Source organism: Rhinoraja longicauda, chromosome 19 (assembly GCF_053455715.1).
Source record: "Rhinoraja longicauda isolate Sanriku21f chromosome 19, sRhiLon1.1, whole genome shotgun sequence".
NCBI lineage: Eukaryota > Metazoa > Chordata > Chondrichthyes > Rajiformes > Arhynchobatidae > Rhinoraja > Rhinoraja longicauda.
In genome coordinates this window covers 21,522,957-21,545,353 of record NC_135971.1, presented here as the reverse complement: position 1 = coordinate 21,545,353, position 22,397 = coordinate 21,522,957, and the positions used below count along the sequence as shown (strand labels likewise).

At 51.8% G+C, this 22,397-nt stretch overlaps 1 protein-coding gene across 1 annotated transcript in view; it reads left to right on the top strand.

The window, feature by feature from the left end:
* The window catches only part of LOC144602729 (advanced glycosylation end product-specific receptor-like), a 98,868-nt gene that overhangs the window by 54,895 nt on the left and 21,576 nt on the right, over positions 1 to 22,397 (top strand). Inside the window, exons 2-5 of the mRNA XM_078415867.1 lie at positions 6,817 to 6,926; positions 9,974 to 10,166; positions 12,572 to 12,636; positions 15,021 to 15,108. Coding sequence (XP_078271993.1) covers positions 6,817 to 6,926; positions 9,974 to 10,166; positions 12,572 to 12,636; positions 15,021 to 15,108 — 456 coding nt within the window. The remainder of the gene's footprint in view (positions 1 to 6,816; positions 6,927 to 9,973; positions 10,167 to 12,571; positions 12,637 to 15,020; positions 15,109 to 22,397) is intronic.

Here is a 22,397-nt window from a genome sequence, read left to right as displayed (position 1 = left end):
TGTGCAAACACACGGCAAGCTCCTCGCTCCTCGGTGCCTCTCAGCATGGCCTCCGCTCCTGCCCTGATCTGTGCTCTGCTCGTCTCAGTCTGTGTTCCTCCCGCCTCTGCCCAAGGTAAGCACCACGCTGTCAATGCCCGACTGTTTCCCCTTTGTGCAGGGCGGAACTGGAGATGCTGGAGATGCTGGGGAAAGCGCTGGAGTAACTCAGCGGGACAGGCAGCATCTCTGGAGAGAAGGAACAGGTGAGACACTTCTTCAGTCTGGGGAACGGTGTCCACACCGTTCCCCAGACTGAAGAAGTGTCTCACCTGTTCCTTCTCCCCTGAGATGCTGCCTGACCCGCTGAGTTACTCCAGCATTCAGCACATCGGTCTGAAGAAGGGTCTCGACCCGAAACGTCACCCATTCCTTCTCTCCTGAGATGCTGCCTGTCCCGCTGAGTTACTCCAGCATTCAGCACATCGGTCTGAAGAAGGGTCTCGACCCGAAACGTCACCCATTCCTTCTCTCCTGAGATGCTGCCTGTCCCGCTGAGTTACTCCAGCATTCAGCACATCGGTCTGAAGAAGGGTCTCGACCCGAAACGTCACCCATTCCTTCTCTCCTGAGTTGCTGCCTGTCCCGCTGAGTTACTCCAGCATTTTGAGATACCTTCGATTTTTTTTACCAGCATCTGCAGTTATTTTCCTACTCCAGCATTTTGTGCCTATTTCCCTTTTATGTAGCAGTTGATTTTGGTTTACATCAGGATTGCTCAACAAAACGACATAAAATGCTGGAGTCTGAAGAAGGGTCAGTCTGAAGAAGGGTCTCGACCCAAAACGTCGCCCATTCCTTCTCGCCTGAGTCGCTGCCTGACCTGCTGAGTTACTCCAGCGTTTTGTGAATAAATACCTTCGATTTGTACCAGCATCTGCAGTTATTTTCCTATATTATATAAAATGCTGGAGTAACTCAGCGTCTCGGGAGAGAAGGAATGGGTGACGTTTCGGGTCGAGACCCTTTTTCGGACTCAGCGGGTCAGGCAGCATCTCGGGAGAGAAGGAATGGGTGACGTTTCGGGTCGAGACCCTTCGTCGGACTCAGCAGGTCAGGCAGCATCTCTGGAGAACACGGTACAGCCCATGTTTCTCCTGACTCGACCCGAAACATCACCTATCCATGTTCTCCCGAGATGCTGCCTGACCTGCTGAGTTCCTCCGGCATTTTGTGTGTCCTTTTGTGCATCAACCAGCATCTGCTGTTCTTTGATAGACCCTAAATGCAGGAGTAACTCAGCGGGACAGGCAGCATCTCTGGAGGGAAGGAATGATGAAGGGTCCCGACCCGAAACGTCACCCGTCCCTTCTCTCCAGAGATGCTGCCTGTCCCGCCGAGCTACTCCAACATTTTGTGTCTATCTTTGGTGTTTCGGTATTCAGAATAGAGTTAGAATTTGGGGTTGGGGATAGTGTTGAAGTAGTATTACGATTAGAATGAGAATAAGTTTAAGGTTGAGGTTACAATCAAGATTGGAATTAAATATATACTAGACCAAGTGGACCCGTTGGGCCCAAACCTCTCCTGCATTGGTGCAGCACCCTCTCCTCCCCCCTTCCCCCCTTCCCCCCTCCCCTCCCCCTCCCACCTCCCCTTCCCCTCTCCCTTCCCCTCCCCACCCACTCCATCCCCCTCAACCCCCCTTATCGGCAGCACGGTGGCGCAGCGGTAGAGTTGCCGCCTTACGGCGAATGCAGCGCCGGAGACTCAGGTTCGATCCTGACTACGGGCGCCGTCTGTACGGAGTTTGCACGTTCTCCCCGTGACCTGCGTGGGTTTTCTCCGAGATCTTCGGTTTCCTCCCACACTCCAAAGACGTACAGGTTTGTAGGTTAATTGACTGGGTAAATGTAAAAATTGTCCCTAGTGGGTGTAGGATAGTGTTAATGTGCGGGGATCGCTGGGCGGCGCGGACTCGGTGGGCCGAAGGGCATGTTTACGCACTGTATCTCTAAATCAAAAAAAAATCCTCCCTCCTCCCCCCCTCCTTCCCTCCCTCCATCCTCCTCCCTCCCCCCTCCCTCCCTAGGAGATAGATTTAAACTTTAAAATGTGAATAACTTTAAAAATATAACACCGATTTCAATGAAACTTCTTCCATTGGCTCCAAAGGGACGACGGTGAGTAAGGTGGGCCTAAAATTGTCGCGCTATCGTGCACCGTTTTGGCTGTAGTCCAGGAACAAACAAACAAACAAACGAGAGCTTTAGTATATAGATGTTGGGATAGGATTGTAATTTAGGTTAGAAGTGTATATAAACATACACTGACGAGCCAAAACATTATGACCACCCGCCTAATATGCTGTTGGTCCTCCGTGTGCCGCCAAAACAGCGCCGACCCACCGAGGCACGGACTCTACAAGACCCCTGAAGGTGTCCTGTGGTATCTAGCACCAAAACACTAGCTGCAGATCCTTTAGCGGCACCCCACAAGCCTTGCCGTTTCACAGACGCTCTGACCCAGTCGTCTGGCCAGAACAACTTGGCCCTTGTCAAAGTCGCTCAGGTCTTTACTCCTGCATCCAACGCGTCAACTTCAAGATCTGGCTGTTCGCTTGCTGCCCAATATATCCCACCCCTTGACAGCTGCCATTGTAACAAGATAACCAATGTTATTCACTTCGCCTGTCAGTGGTCATGATGTTTTGGCTCATCGGTGTATATTTTGTACTGAGGGTTTTGAATTTGTTTAAAGTTAAAGTAGGGGCTGACTGAGATCCGGTCAGTAGTCTAGTCTACACACTCCAAGCCCAATGTGAAGATGGCAATGGTCAAACTAACCTTGGCCATCAACTCTCTTGAGACAGTGATCCCTGACACTTTGTAGGGAAAATTGACGTTACTGGCGAGGATGTACAAATCGAAGGTAGACACAAAATGCCGGAGTAACTCAGCGGGTCAGGCAGCATCTCAGGGGAGAAGGAATGGGTGACGTTTCCGGTCGAGACCCTCGTTCAGAACTGTCTCGACCCGAAACGTCACCCATTCCTTCTCTCCCAAAGATGCTGCCTGACCCGCTGATTCACTCCAGCATTATTGCATCTACCTGACAACTTGTACATCCTCTCCAGTAACTTTTTCAATTGTAAAAGCATTAGAAGAAAACGTTTTTTCTTTAAAAAGAAAAAAATTAACGGTGGCGCAGCGGTAGAGTTGCTGCCTCACAGCGCCAGAGACTCGGGTTCGATCCTGACTACCAGGCGCTATCTGTACGGAGTTCGTACGTTCTCCCCGTGACCTGCGCTGGGTTTTTCTCCAAGATCTTCGGCTTCCACCCACACTCCTACAGGTTTGTAAGTTAATTGGCTTGGTATAAATGTACAATTTTCCCTAGTGCGCGTCGGGTAGTGTTAATGTGCGGGGATCGCCGGTCGGTACTGTTTAGATTGTTGTCACGTGTACCGAGCGAGGTACAGTGAAAAACTTTCCAGTCAGCAGAAAGACAGTACATGATTACAACCGAGCCACTTACAGTGTACAGTGTAAGGGAATAACGTTCAGTGCGAGGTAAAGCCAGCAAAGTCCGATCAAGGATAGTCCGAGGGTCACCAATGAGGTAGATGGTAGTTCAGCACTGCTCTCTGGTTGTGGTAGGATGGTTCAGTTGCCTGGCAACAGCTGGGTGGGTACGGAATCGGAGAGCCGAAGGGCTTATTTCCGTCCTGTGGCTCTAAATTAAACCAAATAATATGGGGCCAAAGATTGCTCACAATGCTCCGAATTCGGTATGAGGAGGGGCTGGGCATGTCAGTACCAGCTAGAGTCGCCCGCAATCTCTTCCATCAAAGGGAGAGAGACTCAGCCGAGATGCCTGTCCGATATCTCCCTCCCACGCCACCCAAGCAGCTGTGGAAGGCTGCACCTATCAGCCCTGCCATCTGCAGCATTCTCTCATGCCCCTGACTCACCACTAGGGTTGCCAACTTTCTCACTCCCAAATAAGGGACAAAAGGTGACGTCACCGCCCCGCGCCCCCACGTGACCTCACCCAGCCAGCGGCCACGTGCTCCCGCTCCACTAATGGCGGCCGCCCGGACCGGGAGTCGGTTTGCTACTCAACCTCCTTTAGGCGGCGCCTGGGCCTCAGGGCCTACACTGTCCGGGACTACAGTGGCCCCCGGGCCTACACTCCGGGCCTACACTGTCCAGGCCTAGAGTGTCCGGGCCTACAGTGTCCGGGCCGATTGTCCAGGCTACAGTGTCTGGGCCAACACTGTCCGGCCTACAGTGTAGCCTGGACAATCGGCCCGGACACTGTAGGCCCGGGGCTAGAGTGTCCAGGCCTACAGTGTCCGGGCCTACAGTATCCGGGGCTACGGTGTCCAGGCCTACAGTGTCCGGGCCTACAGTGTCCGGGCCTACAGTGTCCAGGCCTACCGTTTCCGGGCCTACAGTGTCCGGGGCTAGAGTGTCCGGGGCTAGAGTGTCCAGGCCTACAGTGTCCGGACCTACAGTATCCGGGGCTACGGTGTCCAGGCCTACAGTGTCCGGGCCTACAGTGTCCAGGCCTACAGTGTCCGGGCCTACAGTGTCCAGGCCTACAGTGTCCGGTGCTACAGTGTCCGGGCGCAGTGGTAGAGTTGCTGCCTCACAGCGCCTACAAAGCCGGAGACCCGGGTTCGATCCCGACTACGGGTGCTGTCTGTATGGAATTTGTACTTTCTCCCCGTTACTCGCGTGGGCTTTTTTCAAGATTTTCGGTTTCCTCCCCCCCTCCCACACTCCAAAGGCGTGCAGGATTGTAGGTTGATTGGCGGTGTAGAAAATTTAAATTGTCCCGAGTGCGTGTGGGATAGTGTGAATGTGCGGGGATCGCTGGTCGGCGCGGACTCGGTGGGCCGATGGGGCCTGTTTCCGCGCTGTATCTTTGAACTAAACTGGAGATAAAATAAACCTCACAGGGCGCTCCAACTGTGAAAGTTCCCACATGCGAAGGTCGGACTGTGCAAGTCCCCTGCTCTGTCCAAGGCCGCTCGGTCCTGCCTGAAAGACCACGACACACCAGTTTCCACGAGAAATGCGTTGATGACTGTGTTACACGGAAGGCAATTCAGGTCAAGGGTCGGCACGGTGGCGCAGTGGGAGAGTCGATGCCTCACGGCGTCAGAGAGTCGGGTTCCATCCTGACTGGGGCTGCTGTCTGTGCGGAGTTTGTACGTTCCCCCTGTTAGTTCCGCTCTGAGTTTACAAGTCCCTGCTCTCTAACGCCGATCCTTGCCACTGCCGAGCCCCTGAACCCACTCCATATACCCCGTTCCTGATCCCATTTCGTCCCCCTGCCCCATTCCGTGTTCCTGGTCCTGCACGTCGCCATTCCCGATCCATAAACCCGTGCCCAATCCCGCTTCAAATCCCTGCTCCCGATCCCCGCTTCCCACACCCTGTTCCCGATCCCGTTCCATCTCCCTGCTCCTGGTCCTGCCCGTCGCCATTCCCGATCACCGCTTCCTATCCCTGTTCCCAATCCCGCTCCGTCTCCCCTGCTCCCGATCCCACTTCGAATCCCTGCTCCCGATCCCTGCTTCCTACACCATGTTCCCAATCCCGCTCCGTCTCCCCTGCTCCCGATCCCACTTCGATTCCCCGCTCCCAATCCCATTCCCAATCCCTGCTCCTGGTCCTGCTCGTCGCCGATCCATAATCCTGTTCGCAATCCCACCCCACCTGGCTGTTCCTGAACCTGCTCTGTATTCCCGTTCCTCATCCCTTTCCGTTTCCCTCCCGTCCCTTCTCTCTGTATCCCCGCCCCTGAGATTATTCCATGTGTCTGCTCCCGTTCCCATTCTCCATCCCTGCTCCCACACCCCACCACATACCCTTACTTCCCATCCCACTCCATACGGAGTTTGCACGTTCTCCCCGTGACCTGCGTGGGTTTTCTCCGGGCGCTCCGGTTTCCTCCCACACTCCAAAGACCTGCGGGTTTGTCGGTTAACTGGCTTCGGTAAAGGTTGTAAGTTGTCCCCAGTGTGTGTAGGATGGTGCTAGTGTGCGGGGATCGCTGGGCGGCACGGACGAGGTGGGCCGAAGGGCCCGTTTCCGCGCCGTATCTCTACACTAAACTAAACTAAACTAAAGCAGTTGTTCGCAGGAAGTGAGATTCAGTCGCGCAGTGAAAGTGTTACACAATATGTGTGCAGGAAGGAACTGCAGATGCTGGTTTACACCGAGGATAGACACAAAGTGCTGGAGTAACTCAGCGGGACGGGCAGCGTCACTGGAGAGAAGGAATGGGTGACGTATCGGGCCGAGACCCTTCTTCAGACTGGTTATAGATGACTTGAAGTAAATGAGTGGTGATTGGGACTAATTACTCGCTGGAATTTAGAAGATTGAGGGGGGATCTTATAGAAACTTACAAAATTCTTAAGGGGTTGGACAGGCTAGATGCAGGAAGATTGTTCCCGATGTTGGGGAAGTCCAGAACAAGGGGTCACAGTTTAAGGATAAGGGGGAAGTCTTTTAGGCCCGAGATGAGAAGGGTTTTTTCCACACAGAGAGTGGTGAATCTGTGGAATTCTCTGCCACAGAAGGTAGTTGAGGCCAGTTCATTGGCTATATTTAAGAGGAAGTTAGATGTGGCCCTTGTGGCTAAAGGGATCAGGGGGTATGGAGAGAAGGCAGGTACGGGATACTGAGTTGGATGATCAGCCATGATCATATTGAATGGCGGTGCGTACAGGCTCGAAGGGCCGAATGGCCTACTCCTGCACCTATTTTCTATGTTTTCTATGTAATTACGTTTCTCTGCTTTAAACTTGCTTTCAAACAGAGCAGAGTGAAAGTGCACCCCTCAGACTGGTTGCTCCGTTCGGGCGAAAACTCCAGCTGCCCTGTACCTCAGCTCGTCAGAACAGTGTCCAGACTGTGCAATGGCTACAGGTAAACGACTTTTCAGGTGACGTTTTGCCTTTTCTTAAGCGATTGGAGCAGAATTAGGCCATTCGACCCAACCGGTCTACTCCGCCATTCAATCATGACTGACGTACCTTTCCCTCTCGACCACATTCTCCTGCCTTCTCCCCCTAACCCCTGACACCCGCACTGATCAAGAATCTATCTATCTCTGCCTTAACCCCTGAAACCCGTAGTAATCAAGAATCAGTCAATCTCCGCCTTACAAAATGGCGGCACGGTGGCGCAGCGGTAGAGTTGCTGCCTTGCAGCGCCGGAGACCCGGGTTCGATCCCGACTACGGGTGCTGCCTGTAGGGAGTTTGTACGTTCTCCCCGTGACCTGCGTGGGTTTTCTCCGAGATCTTCGGTTTCCTCCCACAATATACAATAGACAATAGGTGCAGGATGAGGCCATTTGGTCCTTCGAGCCAGCACCGCCATTCAATGTGATCATGGCTGATCATTCTCAATCAGTACCCGGTTCCTGCCTTCTCCCCATACCCCCTGACTCCGCTATCATTAAGAGCTCTATCCAGCTCTCTCTTGAATGCATTCAGAGAATTGGCCTCCACTGCCTTCTGAGGCAGAGAATTCCACAGATTTACAACTCTCTGACTGAAAAAGTTTTTCCTCATCTCCGTACTAACCCCTTATTCTTAAACTGTGGCCCCTTGTTCTGGACTCCCCCAACATCGGGAACATGTTTCCTGCCTCTAACGTGTCCAACCCCTTAATAATCTTATATGTTTCGATAAGATCCCCTCTGATCCTTCTAAATTCCAGTGTATACAAGCCTAGCCGCTCCAGTCTTTCAACATACGACAGTCCCGCCATTCCGGGAATTAACCTAGTGAACCTATGCTGCACGCCCTCCATAGCAAGAATATCCTTCCTCAAATTTGGAGACCAAAACTGCACACAGTACTCCAGGTCCACACTCCAAAGACGTGCAGGTTTGTCGGTTAATTGGCTTGGTATAAGTATAAATGGTCCCTAGTGGGTGTAGGATAGTCTTAATGTGCTGGGATCGCTGGTCGGTGCGGACTCGGTGGGCCGAATGGCCTGTTTCTGCGCTATATCTCTAAACTAAACTGAAATATCCATTGACCTGGCCTCCACAGCCTTCTGTGGCAATGAATTCCACTAGTGGGAGAGTCTAGGACCAGAGGGACAGAGCCTCAGAATTAAAGGACGTTCCTTTGGAAAGGAGATGAGGAGGAATTTCATTAGTCAGAGGCTGGTGAATCTGTGGAATTCATTGCCACAGACGGCTGTGGAAGCCAACCCTACCTGTTTTTTCCTAATCTATATACTAAAACTCTTGTTTGTTTGTTTGTTTGTTTGTTCCTGAACTACAGCCAAAATGGTACACGATAGCGCGACAATTTTAGGCCCATCTCACTCACCGTCGTCCCTTTGGTGCCAATGGAAGATGTTTCATTGTAATAGGTGTTATATTTTTAAAGCTAAATGGCCGACCCCTTATTCTTAAACTTTGTGGCCCCTTGTTCTGGACTCCCCCAACATTGGGAACATGTTTCCTGCCTCTAATGTGTCCAACCCCTTAATAATCTTATACGTTTCGATAAGATCCCCTCTCATCCTTCTAAATTCCAGTGTATACAAGCCTAGTCGCTCTAGTCTTTCAACCTAATTCTGCTCCTATGTCTTCTGGTCCCTCAATTGTACCTCTCCGTGTTTTGGTACTTTACAATAAGCCTCAAAATGTAATCAGCCTCATGCACTGCCTTGAGGACATAAAATGTTGGATGGCACAGCACGTCCTTCAACTAAACGAGAGCAAGTCTGAGGTCATCCTATTCACCCCCTCCCCGACTCCATCAAAGCCTATCCCGAAGCCTATCCTCCCTAGTCAAACCGCATGTCAAAAACCTTGGCGTGATATTTGACTCTGCATTAAAATTTGACAAGCAAGTCAACGCTGTGGTAAAAGGCAGCTTCTTCCAGCTTCGTACCATAGCTAAAATCAAACCATTCCTCCAATTTGACGACATTGAAAAAAAGATCCACGCATTTCATTTCCTCCCGCCTAGACTACTGCAACTCCCTGTACACTGGGATCAGCCAATCGTCCCTGCCCCACCTGCAACTGGTCCAAAACGCCGCAGCGAGACTCCTGACGGGTTCCCATAAAAGGGACCACATCACCCCGATTCTGGCCTCTCTCCACTGGCTCCCTGTACGGTACAGAATCAACTTCAAGCTCCTCCTATTCACATACAAAGCCCTAAACGGGCTTGCCCCCCCATATCAAAAATCTTCTAACCCACCACTCTATCTCCAGGTCCCTTAGGTCGGCCGACTTGGGGCTACTGACTATCCCGCGGTCTAGGCTTAAGCTCAGGGGTGACCGCGCTGGAGTTCTGAAGGGCGAGGTGGGGAATCTTTGAACCGTACCGAATAGTGAAAGGCCTGGATAGAGTGGATGTTTCCACTAGTGGGAGAGTCTGGGACCAGAGGGCACAGCCTCAGAATAAAAGGACGCACCTTTAGAATGGAGATTAGGATGAATTTCTTTAGCCAGAGGGCGGTGAATCTGTGGGATTCTTTGCCACAGAAGGCTGTGGAGGCCACAAGTCAGTGGATTATTTTTAAGGCAGAGATAGATAGATTCTTGATCAGTGCGGGTGTCAGGGGTTACGGGGAGAAGGCAGGAGAATGGGGTTGTGAGGGAGAGATAGATCAGCCATGATTAAATGGCGGAGTAGGCCTGATGGGCCGAATGGCCTAATTCTGCTCCTATGTCTTCCTTAATCCTCCTTAATTTCTCTCACTTCAAGTAGCCCTTGCTTTCCCTCTCTCTCCATCCCCTCCCTCCTTCCCAGTTCTCCGACCAGTCTGACTGTCTCCGACTACATTTTATCTGTGTACCGCCCCCCTCCCCCGACATCAGTCTGGACCCGAAACGTCGCCCGTTCCTTCTCGACCGGAGATGCTGCCTGTCCCGCTGAGTTACTCCGGCATCTTGCGTCGGTCTTTAATACTCCCTTGTTTTGTGCTTGTTCACCGCAGAAAACGAAATCCACGGAACGCTGGGAAGAGGTCGCCGCGTTGTCGGTGCCGGTGGATAAGGAGAGGTTTCAGGTCCTTGAAGATGGGGCCCTGGTGATTCTGTCCGTGGGCGTCCAGGACGAGGGCCTGTTCAAATGTCAGGGGGAGAAGAACACTACAGAGGACCTCTCCGTAACCAGCGTGCTTGTCTACAGTCAGTACCCTTTCCTCTCTCCCACTGAAAGATAGATAGCTTCATTAGATAGTTGAGGCCAGTTCATTGGCAATATTTAAGAGGGAGTTAGATGAGGCCCTTTTTGCTAAAGGGATCAGGGGGTATGGAGAGAAGGCAGGTACAGGCTACTGAGCTGGATGATCAGCCATGATCATATTGAATGGCGGTGCAGGCTCGAAGGGCCGAATGGCCTACTCCTGCACCTATTTTCTATGTTTCTATGTTTCTATTAGGTCATGAGTGATAGCAGCAGAATTAGGCCACTCGGCCCATCCAGTCCACTCCGCCATTCAATCATGGCTGATCTGTCTCTCCCTCCCAACCCCATTCTCCTGCCTTCTCCCCATCACCCCTGACACCCGCACCGATCAATAATCTGTCGATCTCTGCCTGTAAAATATCCACTGACTTGGCCTCCACTGCCGTCTGTGGCAAAGAATCCCACAGATTCACCGCCCTCTGACTAACGAAATTCCGCCTCGTCTCCTTCCGAGAGGAACGCCCTTTAATTCTGAGGGTGTGACCTCTGGTCCCAGTCTCTGCCAGTCCACCCCACACCCAACCCCCACATCGAGGGGCCTTCAACAAGGCCCGGTCCCTCCCGATTGTTCAGTCCTGATTCCCCCTCTCGTAAGGCGGACACAAAATGTCGGAGTAACTCAGCGGGACGGGCGGCACCTCTGGAGAGAAGAGGCGGGCGACGTTTCGGGTCGAGACCCTTCCTCAGACTGAGAGTGGGGGGAGAGGGAGACACAGAGATGAGGAAGGGTAAGGTGTGAAAACGACAGATCAAAGCAGATGGCCATCCAGGAAATGTAGAATGGATCGTTGTTGGCCGAGGGGAAGGTGATAACGAGGCAAACAAACGGTAAAATGAATCAGGAGGACAGTGAAACTAGTCGGAGAACGAGGATGGGAGAGGGATGGGAAGACATGGAATGCAAGCGTTACATGAAGGGCTACTTTTGTGGGATTCTTTGCCACAGACGGCTGAGGAGGCCAAATCAGTGGAAATGTTTAAGGCAGAGATAGATAGATTCTTGATTAGTACGGGTGTCAGAGGTAATGGGGAGAATAGACAATAGACAATAGGTGCAGGAGGAGGCCATTCGGCCCTTCGAGCCAGCACCGCCATTCAATGTGATCATGGCTGATCATTCACAATCAGTACCCCGTTCATGCCTTCTCCCCATACCCCCCTGACTCCGCTATCCTTAAGAGCTCTATCCAGCTCTCTCTTGAATGCATTCAGAGAATTGGCGTCCACTGCCTTCTAAGATTCACAACTCTCTGACCGTATGCAGGAGGTTATAAGTAGGGTTGCCAACTATCTCACTCCCAAATACGGGACAAGGTGACGTCACCGCCCCGCGCCCCACGTGACCTCACCCAGCCAGCGGCCGCGTGCTCCGCCCCACCAATGGCGGCCGCCCGGGCCGGGAGGCGGGTTGCTACACAACCTCCGTTAGGCGGCACCCGGGCCTCCGGACCTATACTGTCTCGACGTACACTGTCCGGAACAGGAAGGCACAAATTTTAACCAGCATCTGCAGTTTTTTTCCTACAGCGCCCAGGCATACACTGTCCGGGCCTACACTGTCCAGGCCTACACTGTCCGGGCTTACACTGTCCGGGCCTACACTGTCCGGGCATACACTGTCCGGGCCTACACTGTCAGGTCCTACACTGTCCAGACCTACAGCGTCCGGGCAAACACTGTCCGGGCCAACACTGTCAGGTCCTACACTTCCAGACCTACAGCGTCTGGGCCTACAGTGTCCGGGCCTACACTGTCCGGGCCTACACTGTCAGGTCCTACACTGTCAGGACCTACACTGTCCAGACCTACAGTGTCTGGGCCTACAGCGTCCGGGCCTACACTGTCCAGACCTACAGCGTCCGGGCCTACACTGTCCAGGCCTACACTGTCAGGTCCTGCAATGTCCAGACCTACACTGTCCAGACCTACAGCGTCTGGGCCAACAGTGTCCGGGCCTACACTGTAAGGTCCTACACTGTCCGGGCCTACAGCGTCCTGGCCTGCACTGTCCTGGCCTACACTGTCCGGGCCTACACTGTCCGGGCCTACACTGTCAGGACCTACACTGTCCGGGCCTACACTGTCCAGGCCTACTCTGTCAAGACCTACAGTGTCCGGGCCTACAGTGTCCGGGCCTACAGCGCCCCCCGGGGCCTAATATGGGACAAGGGCGGTCCCGTACGGGACAGGCCAATTTAGCCCAAAGTACGGGATGTCCCGGCTAATACGGGACAGTTGGCAACCCAAGTTATGAAGCGTTAGATTGTCTGCATTGTTATCTGTGCTGCTGCTTTGTGCTGTGACGTAGAGACGCCACACACTGACGGATCCATCTTCCTTGCAGAGTCTCCCACCAAGCCGGTGCTGACGGAGAGCTACCTGACCTTCACAGCCGGAGCACAGTCTGAGGTAACATCACCTGAGGACGGGGCAGGGGCCAGTCCCATCCCGGCCACTCCCTCTTCCACCGACTCCATCTACACCTCACGCTGCCACGGCAAGGCCAGCAGCCCAGACCATCGCACAAACCGACCTCCCTTCCACCGACTCCATCTACACCTCACGCTGCCTCGGCAAGACCAGCAGCATCATCACGGACCAGTCTCACCCCCGGCCTCTCCCTCTTCTCCCCTCTCCCATCGGGCAAGAGGTACAGAAGTGTGAAAACGCACACCTCCAGATTCAGGGACAGTTTCTTCCCGGCTGTTATCAGGCAACTGAACCATCCTACCACAACTAGGGCGGGACAGTGGCGCAGCGTTAGAGTCGCTGCCTCACAGCGCCGGAGTCCCGGGTTCGATCCTGACTACGGGTGCTGTCTGTACGGAGTTTGTACGTTCTCCCCGTGACCTGCGTGGGTTTCCTCCCAAGATCTTCGGTTTCCTCCCACACTCCAATTCAGACAGGTCTGTAGGTTAATTGGTTGTTATAAATGTAAATTGGCCCTAGTGTGTAGGATAGTGTTAGTGCGCGGGGATCGCTGGTTGGCATGGGCTCGGTGGGCCGAAGGATTTGTTTCCACACTTGTATCTCCAAAACTAAACTAAACTAAACTGAACACTGATGGTTCATGTCCCCAACACTGATGATCAACTTCACACCCTTCAATCTGAAGAAGGGCCTCGACCCGAAACGTCACCCATTCCTTCTCTCCTGAGGTGCTGCCTGACCTGCTGAGTTACTCCAGCATTTTGTGAATAAACACCTTCGATTTGTACCGGCATCTGCAGTTATTTTCTTTCACACCCTGCTTGGATCAGTTCCAGACTTACTTCCGTTTCTTTTTTAGTTTAGAGACACAGCGCGGAAACAGGCCCTTCGGCCCACCGAGTCCGCGCCGACCAGTGATCCCCGCACACTAACGCTATCCTACACACACTGGGGACAATTTACAATTTTTCCGAAGCCAATTAACCTGCAAAGCTGTACCTCTTTGGAGTGTGGGAGGTACCCGGAGAAAACCCACGCAGGTCACGGGGAGAACGTGCAAACTCCGCATAGACAACACCCGTGGTCAGGATCGAACCCGGGTCTCTGGCGCTGTGAGGCAGTGACTCTACCTCGGCACTAACTGATGGAGAGTGGTTGCCTTAGAAAGCCAGTGGTGTTCAGTGGGTGGCCAGCTAACACCTTGAACAAAGGCTTTTGGCACCTTGGCCTTCATAGAGTCATAGAGTGATACAGTGTGCAAACAGGCCCTTCGGCCCAACTCGCCCACATCTGCCAACAATGTCCCAGCTACCCAAGTCCCACTTGCCTGCGCTTGGTCCATAACCCTCCAAACTTGTCCTATCCATGTACCTGTCCAACTGTTTCTTAAACGATGGGATAGTCCCGGCCTCAACTACCTCCTCCGGCAGCTCGTTCCACACACCCACCACCCTCTGTGTGAAAAAGTTACCCCTCGGCTTCCTGTTAAATCTTTTCCCCTTCACCTTGAACCTGTGTCCTCTGGTCCTCGATTCCCCTACTCTGGGCAAGAGACTCTGTGCGTCTACCCGATCTATTCCTCTCATGATTTTGTACACCTCTATAAGATCACCCCTCATCCTCCTGCGCTCCATGGAATAGAGACCCAGCCCGCTCAACCTCTCCCTGTAGCTCACACCCTCTAGTCCTGGCAAAGACGTACAGGTTTGTAGGTAAATTGGCTGGGTAAATGTAAAAATTGTCCCTAGTGGGTATAGGATAGTGTTAATGTGCGGGGATCGCTGGGCGGCACGGACTTGGTGGGCCGAAAAGGCCTGTTTACGGCTGTATATATATGATATGATAAGATATGATATGATAACATCCTCGTAAATCTTCTTTGAACCCTTTCAGGCTTGACAATATCTATCCTATAACCTGGTGCCCAGAACTGAACACAATATTCTAAATGCGGCTTTAGCAATCTGACTCATCAGTCATAGTATGGAGTACTCTGGGAGGTCATGTTGCAGTTGTATAAGACGTTGGTGAGACCGCAGTTAGAGTATTGTGTTCAGTTCTGGCCACCATGTTAGGGACAATTTTTACATTTACCAAGCCAATTAACCTACAAACCCGCACGTCTTTGGAGTGTGGGAGGAAATTGAAGATCTCGGAGAAAAACCCCCGCGGGTCACGGGGAGAACGTACAGGCAGCGCCCGTGGTCGGGATGGAACCCGGGTCTCCGGCGCTGCATTCGCTTTAAGGCGGCAACTCTACCGCCGCGCCGACGTGACCGCCCTCGATGGTAAAGTGGGCGTGAATGTGTGTTGAACTTTCTCCACGACTTGCCTCTGATTTTTTCCCCCTTTTCCCCCCTCAGATTGGGACGTGCGTCTCGAGCAACGGGTATCCCGTCAGCAACATTACGTGGTACAAGGACGGCAAAGAGGTGGTCGCCGGCGGAAACGGTGAGTAACCGAACCGGCTGGTGGGATCTCCAGCTTCAGAGCAAGGAAAAGGCGTTCAGTTGCACCAGTCTTACACTGCCCCGGATATATCGGGAGCGGAATTAGGCCATTCGGCCCGTTCAGTGTACTCCGCCATTCAATCATGGCTGATCTATCTCTCCCCTCCCAACCCCATTCTCCTGCCTTCTCCCCATAACCCCTGACACCTGTACATAGAAACATAGAAAATAGGTGCAGGAGTAGGCCATTCGGCCCTTCGAGCCAGCACCGCCATTCAATATGATCATGGCTGATCATCCAGCTCAGTATCCCGTACCTGCATTCTCTCCATACACCCTGATCCCTTTAGCCGCAAGGGCCATATCTAACTCCCTCTTAAATAAAGCCAATGAACTGGCCTCAACTGTGGCAGATCAAATCAAGAATCTATCAATCTCGGGCTTAAAGATATCCACTGACTTGTGGCCTCCACAGCCGACCGTGGCAAACCATTCCACAGATTCACCGCCCTCTGACTAAAGAAATTCCTCCTCATCTCCTTCCTAAAGGTACTTTTTAATGCAAGGTGCTTTTAGTGGTGGCACGGTGGCGCAGCGGTAGACTTGATGCCTTGCAGCGCCGGAGACCCGGGTTCCATCCCGACTACGGGTGCTGTCTGTTCGGAGTTTGCACGTTCTCCCCGTGACCTGCGTGGGTTTTCTCCGAGATCTTTGGTTTCCTCCCACACTCCAAAGACGTGCAGGTCTGTAGGTTAATTGGCTTGGTATAAGTGTAAACTGTCCCTCGTGTGTGTAGGATAGTGTTAGTGTGCGGGGATCGCTGGTCGGCGGGGACTTGGTGGGCCGAAGGGCCTGTTTCCGAGCTGCCTCTCTAAACTAAACTGAACTAAACTAAACCATAAGACATTGGAGCAGAATTAGGCCATTCAGCCCATTGAGTCGACTGCCATTTGATCATGGCTGATCTGTTCTTCCCTCTCTACCCCATTCTTCTGCCTCCTTTGACGCCTTTACTAATCAACTACCATCAATCTCCACTTTAAACCTCGATGAAACTCACCAAATAGTGAGCGGCCTGGATAGAGTGGATGTGGAGAGGATGTTTCCACTAGTGGGAGAGTCTAGGACCAGAGGGCACAGCCTCAGAATTAAAGGACGTTCCTTTAGGAAGGAGATGAGGAGGAATTTCTTTAGTCAGAGGGCGGCGAATCTGTGGAATTCTTTGCCACAGACGGCTGTGGAGGCCAAGCCAGTGGATATTTTTAAGGCAGAGATAGATGGATTCTTGATTGTCAGATTCTTGGGTGTCAGGGGTTACGGGGAGAAGGTAGGAGAATGGGGTGAGGAAGGAGAGATAGATCAGCCATGATTGAATGGAGGAGCAGACTTGATGGGCTGAATGGCCTAATTCTGCTCCTATCACGTACGAACTTATAGGAGCAGAATTAGACCATTCAGCCCATCAAGTCTACTCCGGCATTCAATCATGGCTGATCTATCTCTCCCTCCCAACCCCATTCTCCTGCCTTCTCCCGACAACCCCTGACAACTGCACTAATCAAGTATCAGTCAATCTCTGCCTTAAAAATACCCATTGACTTGGCCTCCACAGCCGTTTATATGTCAACAAGGCCAAGTGGACCCGTTGGGCCCAAACCTCTCCTGCATTGGTGCAGCACCCTCTCCTTCCCCCCTCCCCTCCCCCCTCCCCTACCCTCCCCCCCCACTCCATCCCCCTCAACCCCCCTTGTCCTCTCCCCCCCCTCCCTCCACCCTCCCTTCCTCCTCCCTCCCCCCTCCCTCCCTAGGAGATAGATTTAAACTTTAAAATGTGAATAACTGTAAAAATGTAACACCGATTTCAATGAAACTTCTCCCATTGGCTCCAAAGGGACGACGGTGAGTAAGGTGGGCCTAAAATTGTCGCGCTATCGTGTAGCGTTTTGGCTGTAGTTCAGGAACAAACAAACAAACAAACGAGAGTTTTAGTGTATAGATGAATTCCACAGATTCACCGCCCTCTGGGTAAAGAAATTCCTCCTCATCTCCATTCTAAACTCCACTCCAGTTTGAAGAAGAGTGCCAATCAGAAACCACGTTTGCCCATTTCAAAGTAATTCGTTCTCACCTCACCGACAGCTAACAATGGCCTCTTTCCTTGATCATCGTCACTTTTTTGCTTACCTTTCATTCATTTGTTCTGCATCTCCATCTATATCTGTCGTGTGGGAAAGAACTGCAGATGCTGGTTCATATCGAAGGTTGACACAAAATGCCGGAGTAACTCAGCGGGACGGGCAGCATCCCTGGAGAGAAGGAATGGGTGACGTCTCGGGTCGAGACCCTTCTTCATATCTATATCTCTCCATATCTCTCGTTTCCCTCTCCCCTGAGTCTCAGTCTGAAGAAGGGTCTCGACCTGAAACGTCACCCATTCCTTTTCACCAGAGATACCGCTAGACCCACTGAGTTACTCCAGCTTTTTGTGTCTTCTCCAGAGATGATGCCTGACCCACTGGGTTACTCCAGCTTTTTGTGTCTATGTCCAGAGATGCTGGGTTACTCCAGCTTTTTGTGTCAATAGACAATAGACAATAGGCGCAGGAGGAGGCCATTCGGCTCTTCGAGCCTGTACGCACCGCCATTCAATGTGATCATGGCTGATCATTCTCAATCAGTACCCCGTTCCTGCCTTCCCCCCAAACCCCCTGACTCCGCTATCCTTAAGAGCTCTATCTCTAAGAGTTCGAAATCCCACTTCTGACACTATGCAATAAAGTGCTTAAGTACAGGCTAAGAAACCACGCATCAGAGAATTGGCCTCCACTGCCTTCTGAGGCAGTGAATTCCACAGATTTACAACTCTTTGACTGAAAAAGTTTTTCCTCGTCTCCGTTCTAAATGGCCTACCCCTTATTCTTAAACTGTGGCCCCTGGTTCTGAATTCCACAGATTTACAACTCTCTGACTGAAAAAGTTTTTCCTCGTCTCCGTTCTAAATGGCCTACCCCTTATTCTTAAACTGTGGCCCTGGTTCTGGATTCCACAGATTTACAACTCTCTGACTGAAAAAGGTTTTTCCTCATCTCCGTTCTAAATGGCCTACCCCTTATTCTTAAACTGTGTGGCCCCTGGTTCTGGACTCCCCCAACATTGGGAACATGTTTCCTGCCTCCAACGTGCCCAACCCCTTAATAATCTTATACGTTTCGATATCTCGAGAGGTGCTGCCTGACCCACTGGGTTGCTCCAGGTTTTTGTGGCTATCTTAGGTCAAGGCAGCCGGGAGATCAAGATAAAACTTGCAAAGGAAGACAAGATCTGCACTGATGTGAAATACCCGCATGAATTCTTCCTACCTAGAATCCAGTACCTGGAATTCTTCCTGCCTTAAAGAAAACAGACACACACACACACACAGCGCCTGCTCAGAGATAAGCTACTGACTTCACATTATGACATAAACCTTTATTTATCACTCTATCTACCTGCGTTTCTACTTTCAGGGAGCTACGCCATTGAAGCCTGTAATAAAGTGCTTAAGGACACGCTCTCCAAATGGAGGCGTGGGTTCGAAATCGCACTTCTGACACCATGCAATAAAGTGCTTAAGTACACGCTAAGATACAACGCATCATTTTGTTGAAGCACTTACATCATAGGACCTGCAGTACATTACAGCTCCGAGCTGCTACATCCACTGCCCGACCTAGGCGAGTTCTTAATATTATAAAGCACGTATTAGGCGGGACTACTACTAACAAGCACTACCATTGGCTAGCATGCAATAGCCCATCTACAACGCCTAAGATCCCTTTGTACATCAGTACTGTTAAGGGGCTTGCCTGGTACAGAAAGATGTGAAAACACACACCTCCAACCCTTCCCTATCCCCTGACTCTCAGTCTGAAGAACAGTCTCCACCGCCGTCTGTGGCAATGAATTCTACAGATTCGCCACCCTCTGGCTAAAGAAATTCCTCCTCATCTCCTTCCCAAAGGAACGCCCTTTAATTCTGAGGCTGTGCCCTCTGGTCCTAGACTCTCCCACTAGTGGAAACATCCTCTCCACATCTACTCTATCCAGGCCGCTCACTGTTCTGTACGTTTCAACGAGGTCCCCCCCCTCATCCTTCTAAACTCCAGTGAGTAGTACAGGCCCAGTGCTTGACAAACGCTCATCGTACGTTAACCCTATCATCCCTGGGATCAGCCCATCAAGTCTACTCCGCCATTCAATCATGGCCGATCTATCTTTCCCTCTCAAACCCTATTCTCCTGCCTTCTCCCCACAACCTTTTCTGCCCTTCATAATCACAAACACACCAATCTCTGCTTTAAACATACTTTATGTCTTATGCCTTATGAAAAGGTACCTTATATAAACACCGAGGGGAAAAAAACTGCAGATGCTGGTTTAAATCAAAGGTAGATACAAAATGCTAGAGTAACTCAGCGGGTCAGGCAGCATCTCGGGAGAGAAGGGATGGGGTCTCGACCCGAAACGTCACCCATTCCTTCTCTCCCGAGATGCTGTCTGACCCGCTGAGTTACTCCAGCATTTTGTGTCTCCCTCCAGTCTGAAGAAGGGTCTCGACCCGAAACGTCACCCATTCCTTCTCTCCAGAGTTTCTGCCTGACTTGCTGAGTTACTCCAGCATTTTGGGTCTACCTTATATAAGTATCTTATGTCTCCACATCTGCTCTATCTAGACCTTTAATTATTTTCATTATTGCTCAAGGATTCCTTTTTAATAGACAATAGACAATAGGTGCAGGAGGAGGCCATTCGGCCCTTCGAGCCTGTACGCACCGCCATTCACTGTGATCATGGCTGATCATTCTCAATCAGTACCCCGTTCCTGCCTTCTCCCCATACCCCCTGACTCCGCTATCCTTAAGAGCTCTATCTAGCTCTCTCTTGAATGCATTCAGAGAATTGGCCTCCACTGCCTTCTGAGGCAGAGAATTCCACAGATTCACAACTCTCTGAATGAAAAAGTTCTTCCTCATCTCAGTTCTAAATGGCCTACCCCTTATTCTTAAACTGTGGCCCCTTGTTCTGGACTCCCCCAACATTGGGAACATGTTTCCTGCCTCTAACGTGTCCAACCCCTTAATAATCTTATACGTTTCGATAAGATCCCCTCTCATCCTTCTAAATTCCAGTGTATACAAGCCTAGCCGCTCCAGTCTTTCAACATATGACAGTCCCGCCATTCCGGGAATTAACCTAGTAAACCTACGCTGCACGCCCTCAATAGCAAGAATATCCTTCCTCAAATTTGGAGACCAAAACTGCACACAGTACTCCAGGTGCGGTCTCACTAGGGCCCTGTACAACTGCAGAAGGACCTCTTTGCTCCTATACTAAAAAAGACATAGCTTTACATCATTTCACTGGAGTCATAGAGGGATACAGCGTGGAAACAGGCCCTTTGCCCCAACTTGCCCACACCGGCAAACATGTCCCATCTACACTCGTCCCACCTGGTCCATATCCCTCTTAACTTGTCCTATCCATGTACCTGTCTAACAGTTTCTTAAATGTTGGGATAGTCCCAACGACCTCCCCTGACACCGTGTTCCACACACCTACCACCCTTTGTGTGGAAATATTACTCCTCAGATTCCTACTGAATGTTTTCCCCCTTCACCTTGAATCTATGTCCTCTGGTGCTCGCTTCACCTACTCTGGGCAAGAGACCGACCCGATCTATTCCTCTCATGATTTTGTACACCTCTGTCAGATCATATCTCATTTGGGTTGCCAAATGTCCCGTATTAGCCGGGACATCCCGTATTTTGGACTAAATTGCTTTGTCCCATATGGGATCGCCCTTGTCCCTTATTAGGCCCGGGGGGCGCTGTAGGCCCGGACGCTGTAGGCCCAGATGTTGTAGACGCAGACTTTGTAGGCCCGGACAGTGTAAGCCCGGGTAGTGTAGGCCCGGACACTGTAAGCCCGGACACTGTAGGCCCGGACGCTGTAGGCCCGGACATTGTAGGCCCGGACACTGTAAGCCTGGACAGTGTAAGCCCGGACACTGTAGGCCCGGACATTGTAGGCCCGGACACTGTAAGCCTGGACAGTGTAAGCCCGGACACTGTAGGCCTGGACATTGTAGGCCCGGACACTGTAGGCTCGGACGTTGTAGGCCCGGACACTGTAAGCCCGGACGCTATAGGCCCGGACACTGTAGGCCCGGACAGTGTAAGCCCGGACACTGTAGGCCCGGACGCTGTAGGCCCGGACACTGTAGGCCCGGATGCTGTAGGCCCGGATGCTGTAAGCCCGGACACTGTAAGCCCAGACGCTGTAGGCCCGGACACTATAGGTCCCGACAATTTAGGTCCCGACACTCTATGTTCCCGACATTTTTCCTCTGGACAGTCTAGGTCCGGAGGCCCTGGCGGCCGCCAATGGTGGAGCGGGTCCTGGGCCTGGCCAAGCTAGCCATCCGCGACTCACGGCGCCAGGCGGAAGAGGGCTCTGCCCGAGCCAGCTGCCTAGCTGTTTTCCGGAGTTACATCCACGCCAGGGTGGTGTTGGAGAGGGACTACGCGCTGTCCACGGGCACCCTGGGGGGTTTCTGGGACCGCTGGGCACCGCGGGGGATTGGATGTATCCTGGATGGGGATTGTAATATAATTGTATGATAGTTTCAATTGGTATATTTGTTTGTATAGTATTCTGGTGGTGGGTTCTGTTTTGGTTTTATTGTATTGTATATATTATTTCAATATTTGAATAAATATATATATTTTTTAAATGGTGGAGCGGGAGCACGTGGATGCTGGCTGGGTGAGGTCTTGTGGGGCACGGGGCGGTGACGCCACCTTCTCCCATATTTGGGAGCGAGACAGTTGGCGACCACTACCCCCTCATTATACTCGAAACGTATAAGATTATTAAGGGGTTGGACACGTTAGAGGCAGGAAACATGTTCCCAATGTTGGGGGAGTCCAGAACCAGGGGCCACACAGTTTAAGAATAAGGGGTCGGCCATTTAGAACTGAGATGAGGAAAAACTTTTTCAGTCAGAGAGTTGTGAATCTGTGGAATTCTCTGCCTCAGAAGGCAGTGGAGGCCAATTCTCTGAATGCATTCAAGAGAGAGCTAGATAGAGCTCTTAAGGACAGCGGAGTCAGGGGGTATGGGGAGAAGGCAGGAACGGGGTACTGATTGAGAATGATCAGCTATGATCACTTTGAATGGCTGCGCTGGCTCGAAGGGCCGAATGGCCTCCTCCTGCACCTATTGTCTATTGTCTATATTCGGCCCATCGAG